The sequence below is a fragment of the Polyodon spathula genome, chromosome 4, assembly GCF_017654505.1.
Source record: "Polyodon spathula isolate WHYD16114869_AA chromosome 4, ASM1765450v1, whole genome shotgun sequence".
In the NCBI taxonomy this organism is placed as follows: domain Eukaryota; kingdom Metazoa; phylum Chordata; class Actinopteri; order Acipenseriformes; family Polyodontidae; genus Polyodon; species Polyodon spathula.
Genome location: NC_054537.1, coordinates 41,060,862 through 41,078,389, shown reverse-complemented (window position 1 = coordinate 41,078,389; position 17,528 = coordinate 41,060,862). Strand labels below are relative to the sequence as shown.

General features: G+C 37.2%; 1 protein-coding gene across 2 annotated transcripts; it reads right to left on the bottom strand.

Annotated features, from left to right (window-relative positions):
• Positions 1 to 5,542: 5,542 nt before the first annotated feature.
• Positions 5,543 to 16,298, bottom strand: eef1e1 (eukaryotic translation elongation factor 1 epsilon 1). Of its 2 annotated transcripts, XM_041247929.1 has the most exons (4): positions 16,162 to 16,292; positions 14,800 to 15,000; positions 7,459 to 7,554; positions 5,543 to 6,854 (listed from the first exon to the last, which is right to left on the bottom strand). In XM_041247929.1, the coding sequence occupies exons 1-4, from the start codon at positions 16,252 to 16,254 to the stop codon at positions 6,714 to 6,716; spliced, it is 531 nt and encodes a 176-aa protein (XP_041103863.1). In that variant the 5' UTR covers positions 16,255 to 16,292; the 3' UTR covers positions 5,543 to 6,713. The 2 variants fall into 2 exon arrangements, with proteins under 2 accessions (XP_041103863.1, XP_041103864.1); XM_041247930.1 differs by lacking the exon at positions 7,459 to 7,554 and having other exon boundaries at positions 16,162 to 16,298.
• Between the last annotated feature and the right edge of the window lie 1,230 nt (positions 16,299 to 17,528).

Below are 17,528 nucleotides of genomic sequence, written 5' to 3'. Positions count from 1 at the left end.
TTCAGTCATCCTCTGTTGAAGGAAACGGAGGTGGATGAAAGGACTCCAGTTCCACAGACTGATTAATGTGGAAGGCTGTGATCACCTTGGGGAGGAAAGCAGGGTTGATGCACAGAGACACCCTGCTGCCATCCTCCCAAATACGTATGCAGGAGCTGTGCACAGACAGTGCCTGCTGCTCACAGACCTGCTTAGCGGAGGTGATAGCCAAGAGGAAGGCTGTCTTCATACAGTTACTTCAACTCTATTGAGTGTATGGGCTTAAACGGGGCCTTTATGAGAGCCTCCAATACAATATTAAACCTCCATTCAGGTTGAATAGTCCCCTTGGGAGGACGTAATCGCTGAGTGCCTTTAAGAAATCAGGTAGCCAAGAAATGTACACCAAATCTACGGAGGCATGGCAAGCAGAGATAGTCACTAAATACACCTTCAAAGTGGAAGGTGACCTACCAGCATCAAGCAGTTCTGGCAGAAATTGTAAGATGACTGGCATAGGGCAAGATATGGGGTCATATCTTCTAGCCAGACACCAAGCTTGGAAATACCTCCACTTATAGGTGTACAAGGACTTAGTGGAATCTGCCCTAGCACTCTGAAGCATACCAAAAACAACATCTGATAGCCCTAGGGCTAACCAGCGGTTCCTTTCGAGGGCCAGATCCATAGCTGTAACCTGACCGGTTCCCCTGGCTGCTTCCAGCTGCCAAAGAGAGCCTTTCGCCTGACTGAAGAGATACATGCGCATTGGGATCTCCCAGGGCTGGCAATGCAACAGCTGGCACAGGGTCGAAAATGAGATTCTCCTGGGCCACTTGGGGCCCACAAAGAAAACTGAGGCTTCCCCCAAATTGACCTTTTTGAGAAAGGCTGAGAGTGGCAGTATAGGTGGGAAAGCGAACAAAAACATTTTGGGCCATTCGTGTGCTAGGGCGTCCATGCTGAGTGGACTGCCTAAGCGGTGGAGGGAGTACCATAGGGGGCAATGCGTCGTCTCTGCCGGGAGGAAGTGGTGGAGAGCAAGGAAGACCGCTTGCAACTTCAGCATGTTTATGTGCAGGGATGTCCAGAGGTCCGGCCAGTATCTACGTACTCCTCTGCCTTCAAAGACTGCTCCCCAACCCAAGTTGGAGGCATCAGTCATCACCACTTTGCGGTTCAACACGACTCCCATCCGTACGCCTTCGATGGTATCTGTCGCGTTTGGTATTGAGTTGGAACGCGTTGAGCCATGCTTGTAGTGGGCGCATTCGAAGCAGACCCAGTTGAATGGCTGATATGGCTATGTGACACGGATGGCTGTGCTATGTTTATTTAAACACAAAAATAAAATAAAAGGTTCAAACAGAACAATGCTCACTGAGCAAAATAAAATAATAAACATGGTAATCTTGGCAGCTACCCGGCTGCCTGTGGGGGTGGTCTCCTGACCTTCTTGAGAAGGAAAAAGAGAAATGTCTACCTCAGGATGACAGTTTTATCCCCTCACTGGGCAGGACTGAGTGCATGGGACCTAATGGTAGTTCTGGTATAGAGAGCTTGGTGATACCTACCCAATGGGCAGGCATATCCCATATGTATGTAATTGGTGGTCGTCTACGAATTGAAAGGGAACTATAACTTTACTACTTGCAGATGTTGTGAAGTGGAACAAACTTTGTGGCATGAAAGCTAGAGCGTCTGTATGGGAAGCATGTATTGGGTTCAAATTGACTTGCTCAGGGTCACGCAATGAGCTGGGATTTGAACCAGGGACCTCCTGGTTATAAGCCAGTTTCTTTAACCATTGGACCACACAGCCAACAGTTCAAGAAATACAACAGCTTGCATCGCTTAGAAAACCAGGTTAAGAAGTACTCATGAAGAAGACTCGATTTTAAGTACTGCTGGTATTGAAAATGTTAATCTTTGAATGTGTACACGTTTGGTAATTCTGTTGTATAGATGGTAGGGACAGATAATTGGACCCAGTCTCTCCAGGTTCTGAAACCAAATCCATCAGCAGACTTGACAGACGTCTACTGCAGAGTAGTTGCAACTCCACCCAGTCAGTTAATGCATTGGATAACCTGACAAATTAGTAACAGTGGTTAGGACGTAATTAGTTTCTCTGTGAATATCACATGCTTGTCACTTCATTACACAGTTGTGCAGATGGAATGCTAGAGTGCAAAAACATGACAACTGTATCAGTCACAAGGGCAGGCAAAAAAACCCACAAAAAACTTCAATAATGATTGTAGTTAGGCAGCTAACTATACAATACAGAGCCCTGAAACACTGTGTCCATTGTGCAGTGCACATCTTATACTGAGATAACCTTCCTAATTATCTGGCAAATCAACAACAATCTAGATACCACACTGATCTAAGTGCCTGGAGGAGAATTCCAGTTCAAAGCTATCAGTAGTGGGGATCAATGCAAGTGTTAAAGTACCACTGTAACGGGTGTACTGTGTTTATGATCACAGAAAACAATGCAGCAACACAAGATGGAATCAACAACGCTGGTCCTCAGTGCAACACAAAGGGATGGCTTGTTCAAGTTTGCTTTTTCTTCTAACTGATGAAAATGTCAATTTCATGGAGGACCACGTTACGTTTTTTTAAAGCCAAGAATCAGCTGTGTGTCATGTGTTGATTAAATTTATCCTTTAAAGAACTACAGTTCTACATCATTCTTCATATTGAATTTGAATCAGACAATATGTATACTGTAGGAAGAAGGTGGATGTTTTTCAGTTGCATGGTGGTATTGTACAAACCTCTGCAAAGGGGATTTTAAAGATGAAATTACTAAAGCTTTTAATAATATATTTCTTCTTGTTAGCACTACAGTCTTTTAAGAGTCCCTTATTGTTACCCTCTAAATAAACCAGAAAAGTGTTCAAGGACCAAACAGCCTCGTCTAGTTCTCTATTAAACACTACATACAACGCTACACTATTTCTACATTATCTCAATCCATTTATCAGTTCCCTCATTTTGTCACTTCAGTGTTTATTTTAAATAAAAAAGGTGCAAGGCCCTGTTACATTTGTGTTTAAGCACCCCTTAGTCAACTCAATGTGTACCATGTTAGTGTAAAAACTGCTTTTTCAAGACACGCCGCCACAGCTATACAACTTAAATAGCAAATTTAATTATAGCGTAATTTTATTGTCATAAGAGAGAAACTTCAAAGTTACAGAGCAGTACATTGGAGGCATACATTACACTGGTGTTGGTTAAAAAAATAATAATTGCCTGGTAGCTTTATTAACATTATAACTGGTCCTCTTTTATTGTGCACATTTTTTTTTTCTTCTTTTTTTTCTCTTGTTTTTCTTCATTCATTTAAGATAAAATAAACCACAGAACACAGTGCTGCACCCTGGTACTGTTGAACATCTCTGTGTCACTTGTGAGATAAAACAATTTATTGCATACAGAACCACAGTACAGTATCTGCTGCTGTATACAGCATATTCACCTTCCACAAATATTTCGACACCCTAGGATCTATGTATAATGAAACTGAAGCAGATCCAAATTTTGTACCACTTCTGTACAATTAATTAGTTAGTGATGCTGAAAAGGCACCAATTAATAACTCTTGGGGAGAAAAAAAAAAAAAAAAGATTAATGTAGAGTTAAAGGGAACAGTACATTCATAGCTACTGTATTTACACCACCCCGAAATTCTTCCCACTGTTGTTGTACAGTATACTTAATAGCAGAACAAATAAAATAAGACGATATAATTGCATTTTGAAGGTCTCCAATGCAATTCCACATATTGCTGTATCAAAAATGCAATTGTAAACAATGTATTCTAACAGTAAAGTCATTCAACTGGAGGTTTCCTTCATGCAAGAAAAAAAAAAAAAAAAAGTTCATATTTTAACATGCAGATGACTCCAAAGCTGTCATACCGGCTTGCACATCCCAATGATAATTAAAACATTTTGGTGGTCATTACTGGATTCGCTACAAGCTCTGACCGCCTGTATCTTCCCCCAGAACGAGTAATAGATCTCCAGGCTCAGTGCGCTCTGTTTAAGGACATTGCAGCCTGTCTAAGCCTCTTAATGATTTTAGATACAGCTCTTTTTAAAAAGAAAAGTATACACTTTGTCTTGGTTTTCACTTGCTGTTATTATAAGAATATCACTTGAGCTTTTTTGGTGATCCCGTCATAAGACATTAAGTAGCGAAGACAAATTCAAGTTACATGGCAAGTCCTGCAACATTGGAAAAAAAATACCTTGTAGTTTACAACATGCCCTGCCTATTAAGATACAGAGGCCTTTTCACTTTCAACTTCCCTAGATCATCATTCATCAACAGTTTTAATAGTTTATGGCCATTTGATTAGATGTCAAAGGGAAATACTGAAGTGTAAGCAGCATTTGGTGGTTTAGTCCTATTAGATTAGCATCACAGTGCAGTATATTGTTTTTTGTTTGTTAACTGCAGAGTTATGAAATGCATTGAAATAAATGAAAATATAAACATAATCACTTTAACTATAGTTACATGGCATAATATATGTATCAATATATAATATATTTAGCATATATCATACAATATTATTATTTCATACATATATTGTAAAACAGTTGGTAACCTACAAATTGTAACACTATTTTTGAATGCATATTTTTTCCGTAAGACTAATATACTGTACTATAACAAATAGTATCTGACAAATACTGTATTTACAACCACCAAATAATATTAGTAAAATATCACACTAATAAAATACAGATAAATAAACTGTATTACAGTAAGCATATGTACAGCGCTTTAGGGTTGTATTTTTGTTGAAATACATATTTATGTATTGAGTATTAATGCAATGTAGTGTACATAATAAATGGAAAGTAGCAGAGATCGCAGTCTAAGCAGTTTATATCCAAAAAGCTTGAATATCAAAAAAATTATACTGTCAATATAATAGTGCTTGAATAAATGTCAACAGGTAGGAAATGTTGCTATTTTTTCACTGGTCCCCGCCCTTGCTGCCTGACTTAAGATATCATCCTTGTGCCTGAGGTTTCACATATGCACTTTAATCTCCTTTTTGGAATCAAATGCTCCATGATTAATGAATCAAGCATTGCTGTTTATAAATGCTTCATGCACACCTTCCAAGTCTGAAATGTTAACTGTTTTTAACCTTTTAAACAGTATTTAACTATGTGAATACCAAGCACTTGTTCAATAGGGAACTTCCCAGTTGAAGATTTCCATTTTTCAGTTTTCTTATACTGTATTAATGTGAGTTTCTATGAACTTATGAACAATTTTAGTTCAAACACACTTTGGCAAGGTTAAATACCAGTATATACGTTGCTCTCTAAAAAAGTTATCATCTTGGCTAATTGCAACCTGTAATCTTTTATAATGTAGGATTCTTTGTAATCAAAGCTCCTGTTCCTGTTGTAATTTCAGACACATTCATCAAATAAATGAATTGCTATCCATTATGTCAACGTGTTGATCTAAATCTAACTAATGGGTCCTATGGGCATTGACAAGACACAGATAGAGTGCATTCTGCATACAATTCACTTTTATTTAGATGTAGAAACAGTTAATTGAGATACAAGCAATACATCTGTTCAGTGTATCTTTTCCTGTCTGATTGCATATTGAAAGATACAGCATTGAAGCCGACCCCAGAATGAACTCTTAATTTATTGAAAACCAAGTTGTTTTTTAATACTATAAAGCATAAATAATTTATGTTTTTCAAAGGTGATAACAGCAGGACCAAGTGTTTTCAAAGATGGTCCCAGCCTGTCTGCTCAGAAAGAGCAGTGCCCTCACACAAGGAATAGACCTTTCCTCTATAAACTGCCCTTTTTTATTTTTAGTAAAACAAGAGCACAGTGGCTGTATTATAGATAAAAACAACTTGTCTCTGAGAAAGTCACAAGGCATGTTTTACAACCTTTGATGTTTTTTTTTCCTACTCATTTTACACTTTTGGTTTTTCATTAGAACAGAATATGGTCAGTAACTGCAGCACTAAATGAAAGATTATAATTTTTATATTAATCCAACAGCATAATCCTTAGGCTTTACACATTAAACACTTTAACTTTTTTTATTGGCACAATTTCATCAATTTATAACATAACATGATAAAAAAGCAGCAAATATTTGATGATGAAAGGCTCATATTACATTGAATAATTAATAAAATGGTTAGAACAAAGGATCCCAGACATACCTAAAATGTATTTTCTCTTACAATAATGGATGCATATGTTGAAGCAAACAGACCAAATACAAGTATCTGAACCAACTACCTAAAGATTATTTATTTATTTCTGTAGGCCATAACATCTCCTAAGGACTAAACTATTGTTTATAATGTTTCTAACTACATTTTTCAATGCTCTCATCAGTTTTTATTCTCAGGTGTGATTTACAGACCACTTTATTACCTTCACAAAATCCAGTAAAGGGGTGTGATGTTTCGATCATAAAAACATACCCCACTCTGTTTTGTTAAGCGAAGGACTTTGCCTGTTTTCAGTTCTGTTCTACCTTGACTTCCTTAACATTGTACAATTCTGGTCTGTTGTGAAAACTTTTTGGCCAGCAACTTTAACAGACAGACATATGAGTTTGTTGTACAGTCAGATAGTATATTGCGATATTCCCTATTCGTAACCCAATGAGTAGTTCTTATTTAAATTCATGCATAAGACAGGTTTCTCCTAGTGACCACTCGTGTAGAGCCGGTTCTTCATCATCACTACAGGAGGCAAATGCTGGCGGATGCCTGGGTAATTTTGAATGTGGTCAAACCACCGGGACACATTTACATACTTCTCCTTCTCCTGGACAGCAAGCTCAGTCTAAAATGTGAAGAAAAAACAAACAAACAAAAAAAACAGATTTATTTTTGCATCCCCCAATGTACAGGAATCTATCAATTCAGCAACAGCACATTGCATTTTATTCTGCTCAAACCACAAAGAAACAAATGATTAGAACTGAAGTCATCAGGTTACCAGTTTAAAATACTGTCCAACCCGCTACATATACATAGCATGCATGAATCCAGGCTTCAGATATGGTTTAAAAGACCTTCTAACCCACTCTCTATTAAAGTTCTTTCAAAATACCTCTCTCCCCTTAATAAAATAATTATGTAGGCCAAGTGACAAGATAGGTTGTTTGCATTGATTTTTATTTATTTTTTCCTAGATGGGCTCAGATCCTTCAATAGCAGCCAAGTGAAATATGCAATGTTATCTCAACTTGCTGTATTTCTTTGTGTTCAGTAGACCATTTTGCAATCCAGCTCTGTCTGTAGCCACTCTGTACACTTAGATTTTGTTGTGTGCATTTGGTTTATAAGTTATATTTATATGGTTAAAATGTTAGAAGGTAGAATATTCTGAGTGTCAGTTAGCAGAGAAAAGCTTATTGTGAATTGTTGAGAAATGTGAATCTTACCATAATAGGATGAAGGCCATAGTACACTAAAATGTCTGCTAAAGTGAAGTTATTTCCTGCCAGGTAAACTTTATCTTCGAGATAGTGGTTAAGATCCTAGAAGAAAATGAAAAAGAAACAAAAGGTTTCATTTCATATGGTTCCATCAGTGTTCTATCATAGGGCGTACAAATTGCTGATTTAATAACTTAATAATTCTCCCTTGATATTTTTCAATGCAATAATTCAGAAAATCAGTTAAAGTTTTAACAAGTTGACAGTAAATAATAAAGTAAAACTTGTAAGAAACTAGGTAGTCAATTTTTTTCTGTCCTTTATATGCGTACAGTGAAGTCACTCACTGAAACATTTTTATTATATACTTCAGTAGTTCACCAATTATTTTTTTTCCATAGCTATCTCCACAATCCCCTTAACAGATCATGCTTCCTTTTATCTAGGCCATCTATAATGTTTTATAACATGCAGTTAAAGTCAAGATTTATTAAGCCCCCAGGCAAGAAATGCAAACAAACCTCAATAGAAGTCACTATCCATGTATTATTGCATACCAATCGCACAGTTCTGTTATCACATGGTCCAGACTTCCCTCAGCTAAATAACTGTTTTGTTCATATTACTGAAAACTCTTTTATTCCAATTTAAAACCTATTACTGGCTGACAACAAGCAAATCCCTAACTCGGGCATATTTTTACTGCAACACTATAGTATTAAATGCAATTTACTGCTATTGCAGATCATTTCTTTAAATACAAAGTACATGAGTCATGAAATATAATGTAGTTAATTCAGTTTGTTGGTGATTATCTGCTTTGTCAGCGGACAATCAAGAATGAATGGATTTCCTTTACTTCTCAATTATTTTCCACACTAATGTGAGTCGAAAAACATTCTGCAGACTTGTCTTACCCACAAGCTACATATTTTAATTTAAATGCATAAATATTTACTGCATTTACATGGACAAGTCATGACAGTTTTCCTCAAGATGTTTTGGCGTACTACAGGTGTGCGCTTACCGTGGCCCGGGTGAAATACTTCTCTGAAATCCTAACTATGGGATACCATAAACCCAATGTTCTCTTTAAGACCGTTGATCAAATCCTACATCCAGCCACCGACAGATCCATCTCTCATTCATCCTCTTCTCTTACCTGTCATAATTGCTCCTGTCTTTTAGAACAAAATCGACAACATTTATTCTATGCTCGCCCACCACAAACCCAGTCTACTACTTGACCACATTGACACTCCTCCGGCTGCCCCCACTGCCCTCTCCTCCTTTCCTCTCTCCATGGCTGATGTTTCCAGTTTAATGTTGAAATCAACTACTGCCACATACTCTCAACTTGTCCCTGGACTCTGGCTCGGTTCCTGATGTCCTTAAGCTTGTCCGAGACACGCCGGTACTCAAAAAAACCCTCCCAGTTGACTTATCAAATTTCCGTCCCATCTCCAATCTCCCTTTTCTCTCAAAAACTCTCAAAAGGTCTGTAGCTAGCCAGCTGATGAAACATCTCATGGACAACAATCTGCTTGAATCTCTAGTCTGGTTTCTGGCCACATCACAGTGCTGAAACTGCTCTGGTCCGGATTGTGAATGACCTCCTGCTCAATGCTGATGCTCCCTCTGTGCTTGTCCTCCTTGACCTAACAGCTGCTTTTGACACCATAGATCATGGCATTTTTCTTTACTGTCTTCAGAAGTATGCTGGGATCTCTGAAACCTGTCTCTTCTAGATGTCCTCTTACCTATCCGGATGCATGCAGACTGTTTTCAATGCTGGATGCAGTGGTGTTGCAAACCCAGTCACTTTTGGTGTCCCCCTAGGATCTGTTCTTGAACCCCTTCTCTTCAATAGCTACATGCATCCTTTGGGTCACTTCATCCGCCAACAGAGTCTCATGTTTCACTCCTATGCTGCCGACACCCAGCTCTACTTAAAACTCGACCCTGGTAGCCCCTCTGCCAAGGTCCGGCTCTCGGCTTCCATTCAAGACATCGAGGCCTGGATGTCTGCCAGTTTGTCAGCTGAAGACTAGCAAATCTGAACTCCTAGTAGGATCTAAAACTCAACTGCAGAATCTAAATATTGCTGTTCTGCACCTTGGAAACTGTCTGCTGCTGCCTTACCCCACAGTACGAAGTCTTGGGGTACTTCTTGACAACAACCTCTCCTTTGATGCCCACATCTCTGTGGTCAAATCTTCCTTCTACCATCTTCGAAACATCTCCAAAGTCTGTCCCTAACTTTCCCTCCTGGATGCTGACATACTTTGTCATGCATCTGTCTCTTCTCGACTACTGCTACTCTCTATATGGTGGTCTCCCGGCATGCACCATAAACTGACTGCAGCTAGTTCAGAATGCCGCTGCCAGGATCCTTACCGGATGTAAAAAATGTGATCACATCACTTCCTGTCTTGCCCAGCTGCACTGGCTACCTGTAAAGTTCAGGATTATTTCCAAAACTCTCGGTTGGAACAAAAACCAGCAGGACAGTGGGTCCCCGGGAACAGGGTCGAGAACCACTGGATTAGATAACCATGTAATTGCTTTGTCTGCTTTTGGAATAACTGAATGAACCAATTCGTCTTTAATGTTTTTTGCATGTTTAAAATGAATACCGAGCAGTTTATCTGTTATTGAATTCAAGGGATGATCACTTTTTAGTACCTGCCAATGTTTGAAAAATACTCCCTTTATATCGTTAGACAAATAATTAAATTCAGAGGTAAAACACACAGTTGGATCACTTGTACTGTTTTTAACTCTTTCACTGCCTTCCCGCTTTGGAACACTGTGCTGCCAGACTGCCCAACCAAGACGGCTGCCAACATTCTAAAAGAGTCTGACCTGCAAAAAAAGCTCATCTCTTCCTTTCCTGTATTCTCCCTGTTAAAACTGTGCACATTGTCACTAAACTTGCATCTGTAAGTATATTATAATCAGATCAGTGTTGCTACAAACGTCAGGTTTTGCTCACATAAATGCATTAAAAAAAGTTTTTTCTGTTTATTACCTTAAATATTATAGAAATATCTGAAGTAAGAAAATAACATTTTATGCATGTTAATGATTTTTTTCAAATTTACTGTTTACTCAATAGGCAAATGTTTGTACAATGTATTTAATATTGATGTTTTACTTCTTTATTATTAACTATTTCAGTGTAGTTATAATCATTTTTATAAACAAAAAACATTAACGTTTAGCATTTGGAAATTATTATTCTTACTAATTATTTGGCTGAAGTTTCAGTGTAAACTTACATGTCACTGTATACAGATTAATTTTGTGTAGTAAAGTTCAAAGCAAGGGGCTTGGCATAGCGTTGGTTGATCTGAACAGGTTTTGCAGTAACAGACTGTCTGCTTTCTCCTTGAGTTTTTATGTCCCTGAGCTGAACATCCTCTCTTTCTGTCACAGCAGACTACAGTGAAGCTTTGATTTTTTATACTGTTCCAGGAAATGTGTCCCTAATAGTCTAGCTGGCACTCCTGGTATTTCCATCACTGGGGCTGGTACTGCGTTTCTTGCTGGAACCCTTCAGGAGCCTCTGCACAATCCTCTCTCTGAACTCAACAGCTGTCGTATTTGTGTTTGTGCTTTTCTTAAAAATGATGAATGCATTCACTAATGCTACCGCGGTGGTAACATTTGACAGAGCAGTGCTGAATGCTGAAATAAGAGCAGAGTTGGTCAGCTCTGTCTACACCTCCCATGTATCGATTACAATTAGGACTTTGGGTTTTATTTTTGATCATGCGATGTCCCTTTAAACATATTTTGAGCCGATTCACTTTCTTAATCAAACACTAATTACAAAAGGAAGTTGCTTCTTTTACCCTCATATCTTGATTGAGTTAACAAATGACGTGCATTGATCTCAACTGGTTCTATTTGAATGTACATTTCGTTCTGGCTCTAATCGCCGAATTCAGCTTATTAATTTCCACTGTGTTAGTTTCTAGTAGTGAGTCGCTAATTCAAACCATCTGGTATTCAGTTAAGGCTTAATAACTATTAATTAAGGTTTAATGGGATGGAGAGAGATGGAAAATAAAAACCAAAAACTAGAAGCCCTAATTATAATCCTCAACGCTCTTTGGTTTTCAGATTACTCGAAACCCTTCTGGCCCCTTGCTGCGGATTCTCTTTGAAATCACTGATATGTTGTGCATGGTAGAAAGCGAAGTAACTGTTCCAGCATCTTTGAAACTTGTAGCTAAAAGAGGCCCTTTCTCCAAAAACAACGGGGGATCTCTTGTCTTCACTTAATTATTTTTGAATTCCTGTGGCATGCCTTTTCGATTTACTTTGACAGTGCCACAAGCACCAGTGTTTTTTTCATGCAGTGTCTCAAAGTGTTCATCAGCCGCATGACTGCACTGTAACCAATTCCCACATTTTTATTAAAGTAATATGCTCCTCCGGTGTACACATCCCATGCATAAGTGTAGTTTGTGTGCGAGTCAGCGAGGACATTTCTAATCCAAAACAGTGACGTTTGTTTGGAATGAACTGCCGAAGAGAGTCGTCCACGGAAAGTTATCATTGACTTATGCACAGGCAAATTTCAGAAGTAATAATACTCTCTGGAAATGTTCAATTAACTTATTCAGAAGGGGGCGGACCTTAAACAGGGGTCGTAACCGGAGACCTCAGTTCTCAGACTGTTGTCAGTTGTCACAGAACTTAAAATATCATAGTTTTCTGGACAACACACTTTAAAAAATGTGTCCAGGTAGCTAACTGAACATTAGTACTCCAGTAATCACAAATATACGTGGCTTTACGACTAGACCCACTGCAATTTGGAGTCATATAAATATTTCAATTTCTTGTCGATTGGTAGGTTTCCAGTCGTGATTTCATTGATACGATTAAGAAACAAATTAAGGGAGTTTACGGACAAAGGGTTGTAAATAAAAGTCTATATATTGACGTAGTGGTTCAAAAACTGAACCAATACCTGTGACAATAGGTCTTCTGGGAGGATTAGTGTAATATGAAAACTGCATAATGTTGAATCAACAATAATGTTTAATAAGACTCTTAAGTATATTCAATGTGAACTGAATGCACTGATTGCTAGATTACTATTTCTAGTAATCGGATAAGGTGTTAAATGACAATGAGTGCACTTAATACATCTAATGAGTCCTGCTTTCAATACGCTTTGATGAAGGCAACATGTCGAAACGTGTCATTGTACCTGTTTTTAACCTTATTAATGAATAAAGTATATAATATATATATATATATATATATATATATATATATATATATATATATATATATATATATATATAAGAAGAGACAAAAAGAGAGAGACACACACGCACACATGTTAAAGTTATGTGTGCAAGAGTGTGTATGTTCAATGAGAGTGTCATTCATATCAACCATGTTTCACAAAGAAGACTGTCCGACAGTATTCACAGCAGGCGTGAGATTGCAACACTCCACTTATTTTAATGGATGACCATTCTGTGGTAAACACCTCTCGATATTTCTGACAAGTAAACCTCAGTCTTTTAGATGGAGGAAAGTGACATTTTTTGTTTGATTACTGATTCCTATTTTAATAACTGATAAGTAAGGCTGCGATTTTGTCATGGAAATTTGTACTAAAAATCACGTAACAGTCATGTGTAAATATGTTCAAAATCAAGGAGGACGGGGGAAATGTGTGAAGTCACGGGGATGAAAATTCAACTATGATTATTTTTTTAATATAATATAATCACCTACATAAACATACAATTAGTCTGTCTATAGAAGTAGAAAAAAGGGAAAATGAATCCAAGTTTTATTTATTATGGTTTTCATAACATCAGGTTCAAGTTTTAATCCTGTAAATCTGTAAACTTCACAGCATACACAACTATAAACGAAAATGTTCATACCTTGAAAAAATAGTTATTTTTTGTGTGCTTCTGCCATGGTATAGTTAGCAGTTATTTTACACGTTGGTTTGTTTGTTTACATATTATTCTGATACAACCTGTTGTGCATGTTTGATGCCTTTCTGGAGCTCCGGTCATCCCGAAGTACATTTTTGCATGCAAATGATTACAGAAAGCTTTGGGGATCTCGTTACCATATTTTTTTTTTTACCTGGTAAACATTTCATTTAATTTCACTGGCTATTCCGTAGTAAGTACGGTACACTCTGTGCTAAACAGTTGTCTTCAAACAGTAGAATGGCCTCAAACACTTATTTTAAAGCTATGCAGAGATATTTCCCTTGATTTGAGCCATAATTTAATAAAATGTTTGTTTTGCCTCGTATACCTTTTTGTTTGTACATTCATTTCCTGGCCTGACGTCACCACCCTGGGCCTGAGCTGTCACTGTCACAGCATGATTGAGTGTTTAACGTTATGGATGAATTACCTAGGTCATCGCAACTCAAAAAAAAAAAAACAATCAGGGCCTTCTGTCGCAGTTGTCACTATCAAGTATTTCTAGCTAGACAGAAAAATACTCATCCAAGAGTCTCTTGCTGTATTATTCTATAATTTCCTTAAATCCAGAGAAACAAGGGTTTACATAACTACACAGGGGTTGGGGCCTGGTGTAAAGACATGGGAATATCCTTCTCCTGGTCCCGATCCTCACACTGTCTCTGCACAAGGAACTCAGACAGCTCCTATTTATACAGTTCCTCTGAGAACCATTTATGAGCTACATGGTTTCCTCATAGACACTCAAACATAGCACATCAGTCTGTTTACATCCTGTCTGTTTGACCCTGCAGAAGAATAAATATGTGGAAGATGCCTGCGCTACACTCTGGCAAGTGTAAGTCCATACACAATCAGGCAAGTAAACACTTTGCCGAAGGGGGTTACATATGCAATACTTTTTGGAAAACCTTGTTATTTGTGCTTCAGTTTTTTAGGTCATAAAAGCATTGGTCACCACATGTGCCAAAACCAACACTGGTGGTCGCACCATAGAACCCTAATGCAGGTGGACTTTCTGAAGCGTCCAGTGAGCATCATGACTGCATTGGCCATGTCTTGTGTGTGTGTGCGTGCGTGTGTTTTTTTTTTTTTTTTTTTTTGTCATCTATTACAGCATCCACCTCAATCTCCTATGCATATTACAAATGCCTTTTACTTTTCATTTCACAATGCTGTGTTTGTTAGAGGCTTAAACATACCCTAAAACATTTCAATGCAGGTTGAAGCCTCTGTATATTACTACTTAATCCAACTTCAGTGTTGAGATGGTGAACTGATATTAATATTAACATGTTCAATATTAAATATCAACATTTTGGTTAATAAACAACATTTTAAAAAACAACAAACTTTCATATAGTACCTTGAGAATAGTTCTGGTCTCATCTTTACCACGGTGGCCATCTATCTGGGTTACTCTGTATTCTAACCACTGCTGCATAATTGCCTTCTCTTCTGCTGTTCTTCCCAGCAGCTGCTTCTGTTGAGCTTCTTGCACTAGGTGAGCAGCAATGGCTGTCAGTCCCATTAAACTCGGCCCATTATTTGCCTGAAGAATTGGAACCTGTTGTAAATGAGCAAACCAAGCCTTCGTCAAGTTTCATACTTCCCGATTAACAATAATAACTACATAATGTTAACTGAGGTAGTCTAAGGTAGTGATATTCAGGGTCTTTAGACAGAATGCAATGTAATTAAAACGAGCAAATTTGGCTTCACTAAAATCTGATCCCCAAAACAGCTTCAAGCCATTAGTTACACCCAGTGCACACGATTCGTGTTCACATTTTCAGCACATTATAGCAATAAAAACAAATACATTAACAAGTTAATCATCTATTAAAAATAAAACCTATTGTGCATCACGCCTGATTACAGTTCACATAAATGTCATAGCTGAGTACAACAAACATAGGGGATTATCATTAGTGCAGTACAGACAACGAAGTCATGGTTTGATTGTCATCTGTAAATACCCTCACATTTTGAAAACAAAAATACTGTATCCACCCCCCCACCAACTATTTTACCAGCTGAAGTAATGCTACTGCTTCTGGTCCAAAACTGTAGTGTTATGATTAAAGGTAGTAGTAATACTCACTGTATTGTACTGACAAAATGGCATTTATATAGGACGGATATGGGTGAATGTTTAGCATTTACCAGGTTTATTTCAGTCAACTGCATTTCATTATCTAATACCAGACAGCGCAAAATTATCGTTTGTAAAACCGAGAGAAAAATGAGTAGGGTACGGTGGCAATATGCTTCCTCTTCTGTTGCATCGCTGTACTGCTAGCAGTAATATTAACAAATGTAATAAACGCTACATTACATTAAAACATGGGAAACGTATCGTGGTAGGTAATCTCTATACTGCATATTTCCAACTAAACTGGACTACTATATATATATATATATATATATATATATATATATATATATATATATATATATATATATATATATTTGCAACAGATAAATTTATAGGAATTACCACTGAGCGAGTTCCCTACTCTTGAATCATTTTACAATTTGAGGTTCCTTTTTGCAAACTGCTTTAAGACCATTTACTAAAATGAATGAATGAATGAATGACAAGACTAAAGAGAAACAATGACCCGTATCTGTTAACATGTGTATTGCTGTTTCTCTCGTTTCCATCCGCACTCACTACCCATTGCCCCTTTTACGTCCGCTTAATAACGTAGGGATACCTTTTCACCTTTTTGTCTCCTTGAGTGCTGAACTTGTTTGTCCTTTTCAATCCCAGACACTTTTCCAACGACAACAATTCTTGCATCACCTTGTCAGACATCTTGACAGTCTGTGAATCAACATGCAGGAACAAACACCAGCACGATTGGAGCACAGTGGTCGCTTCCACCAAATCAACAGCCAACAGGATTAGAGATGAATGTTCTCGCCCACTTATTCCCAGCCAATAGTATTCAAGAAGAACGTGGAGTAGCAAAGGGTAAGCAGTTGCTTGAGTGCATCATATGACAGCAATAGAGGTGGTTTGCAGAATTAGTATCGCCTGTACTAGTCAGATTTACAGATTTTGTTGCAACGAAAATGTATATGCAAGGTTGTGTAAATATTACTTTAACATACTAACAGAAAAAACTGAATCTTTTACAAGGAAATTATAACAAAATCTAAAGTCATACCTATGCAGCTAATGGAATGTAGCTAATAGATGTGCAAAACAGATAAGATTAATGGAATTATTTTGTTAGGTAAATCTCTTTAAAAAGAGAAATATAAGGACTACGTTGGAAAAAACAAACAAACAAAAAAAAAAAAAACAATAATGTTCATATAAGAATTGTTGTTCTATTGAATCGTAAATGACCATAAAAGATATTCCATTATTATTATATCATATTACTAAATCCTATTGAATTTCTGTATCCCATTACATCGGAGTGAGCCTTTTAAAATCTAAAATAACTTAAAAGGATGGGGTCATTTTTCATACAGATACAATAGTTTTCAGTGAGTATATCAATGGGGTAAATTCACAGAATCTTGTACTTCACATTTTCAAAAGCATATTTTTTATAGAGAATAAAACACCTAGTAATGCTATATAACTGAAAAAATACACACACACATTATTTTTCATTTTGTAATGATGGTTATTACAATTTGGAGTAAAAAGCTTTTGAGTGTTTTATTTTTACATCTATATATTATATATATATATATATATATATATATATATATATATATATATATATATATATATATATATATATATATAACATGGAGCTGTTTTCAAAAAACGGTAGGTATTCAACCATAAGTTGGAGCAAATCATGGAGGCTAATATTTCTGTTGGGTCCAGATGTATTACTACATGTGTGTGTTTGTGTGTGTGTGTGGTGTGTGTATATATACATATACATGGTACACACACACCAACACACACACACACCGCACACACACCCTTGTGTGTGTGTTATATATATATATATATAATATTATATATATATATATAACAATGGGTAACCTACATATATATACACACACACACACACACACACACACACACACACACATACATATATTGTGACGTTTGAGCAT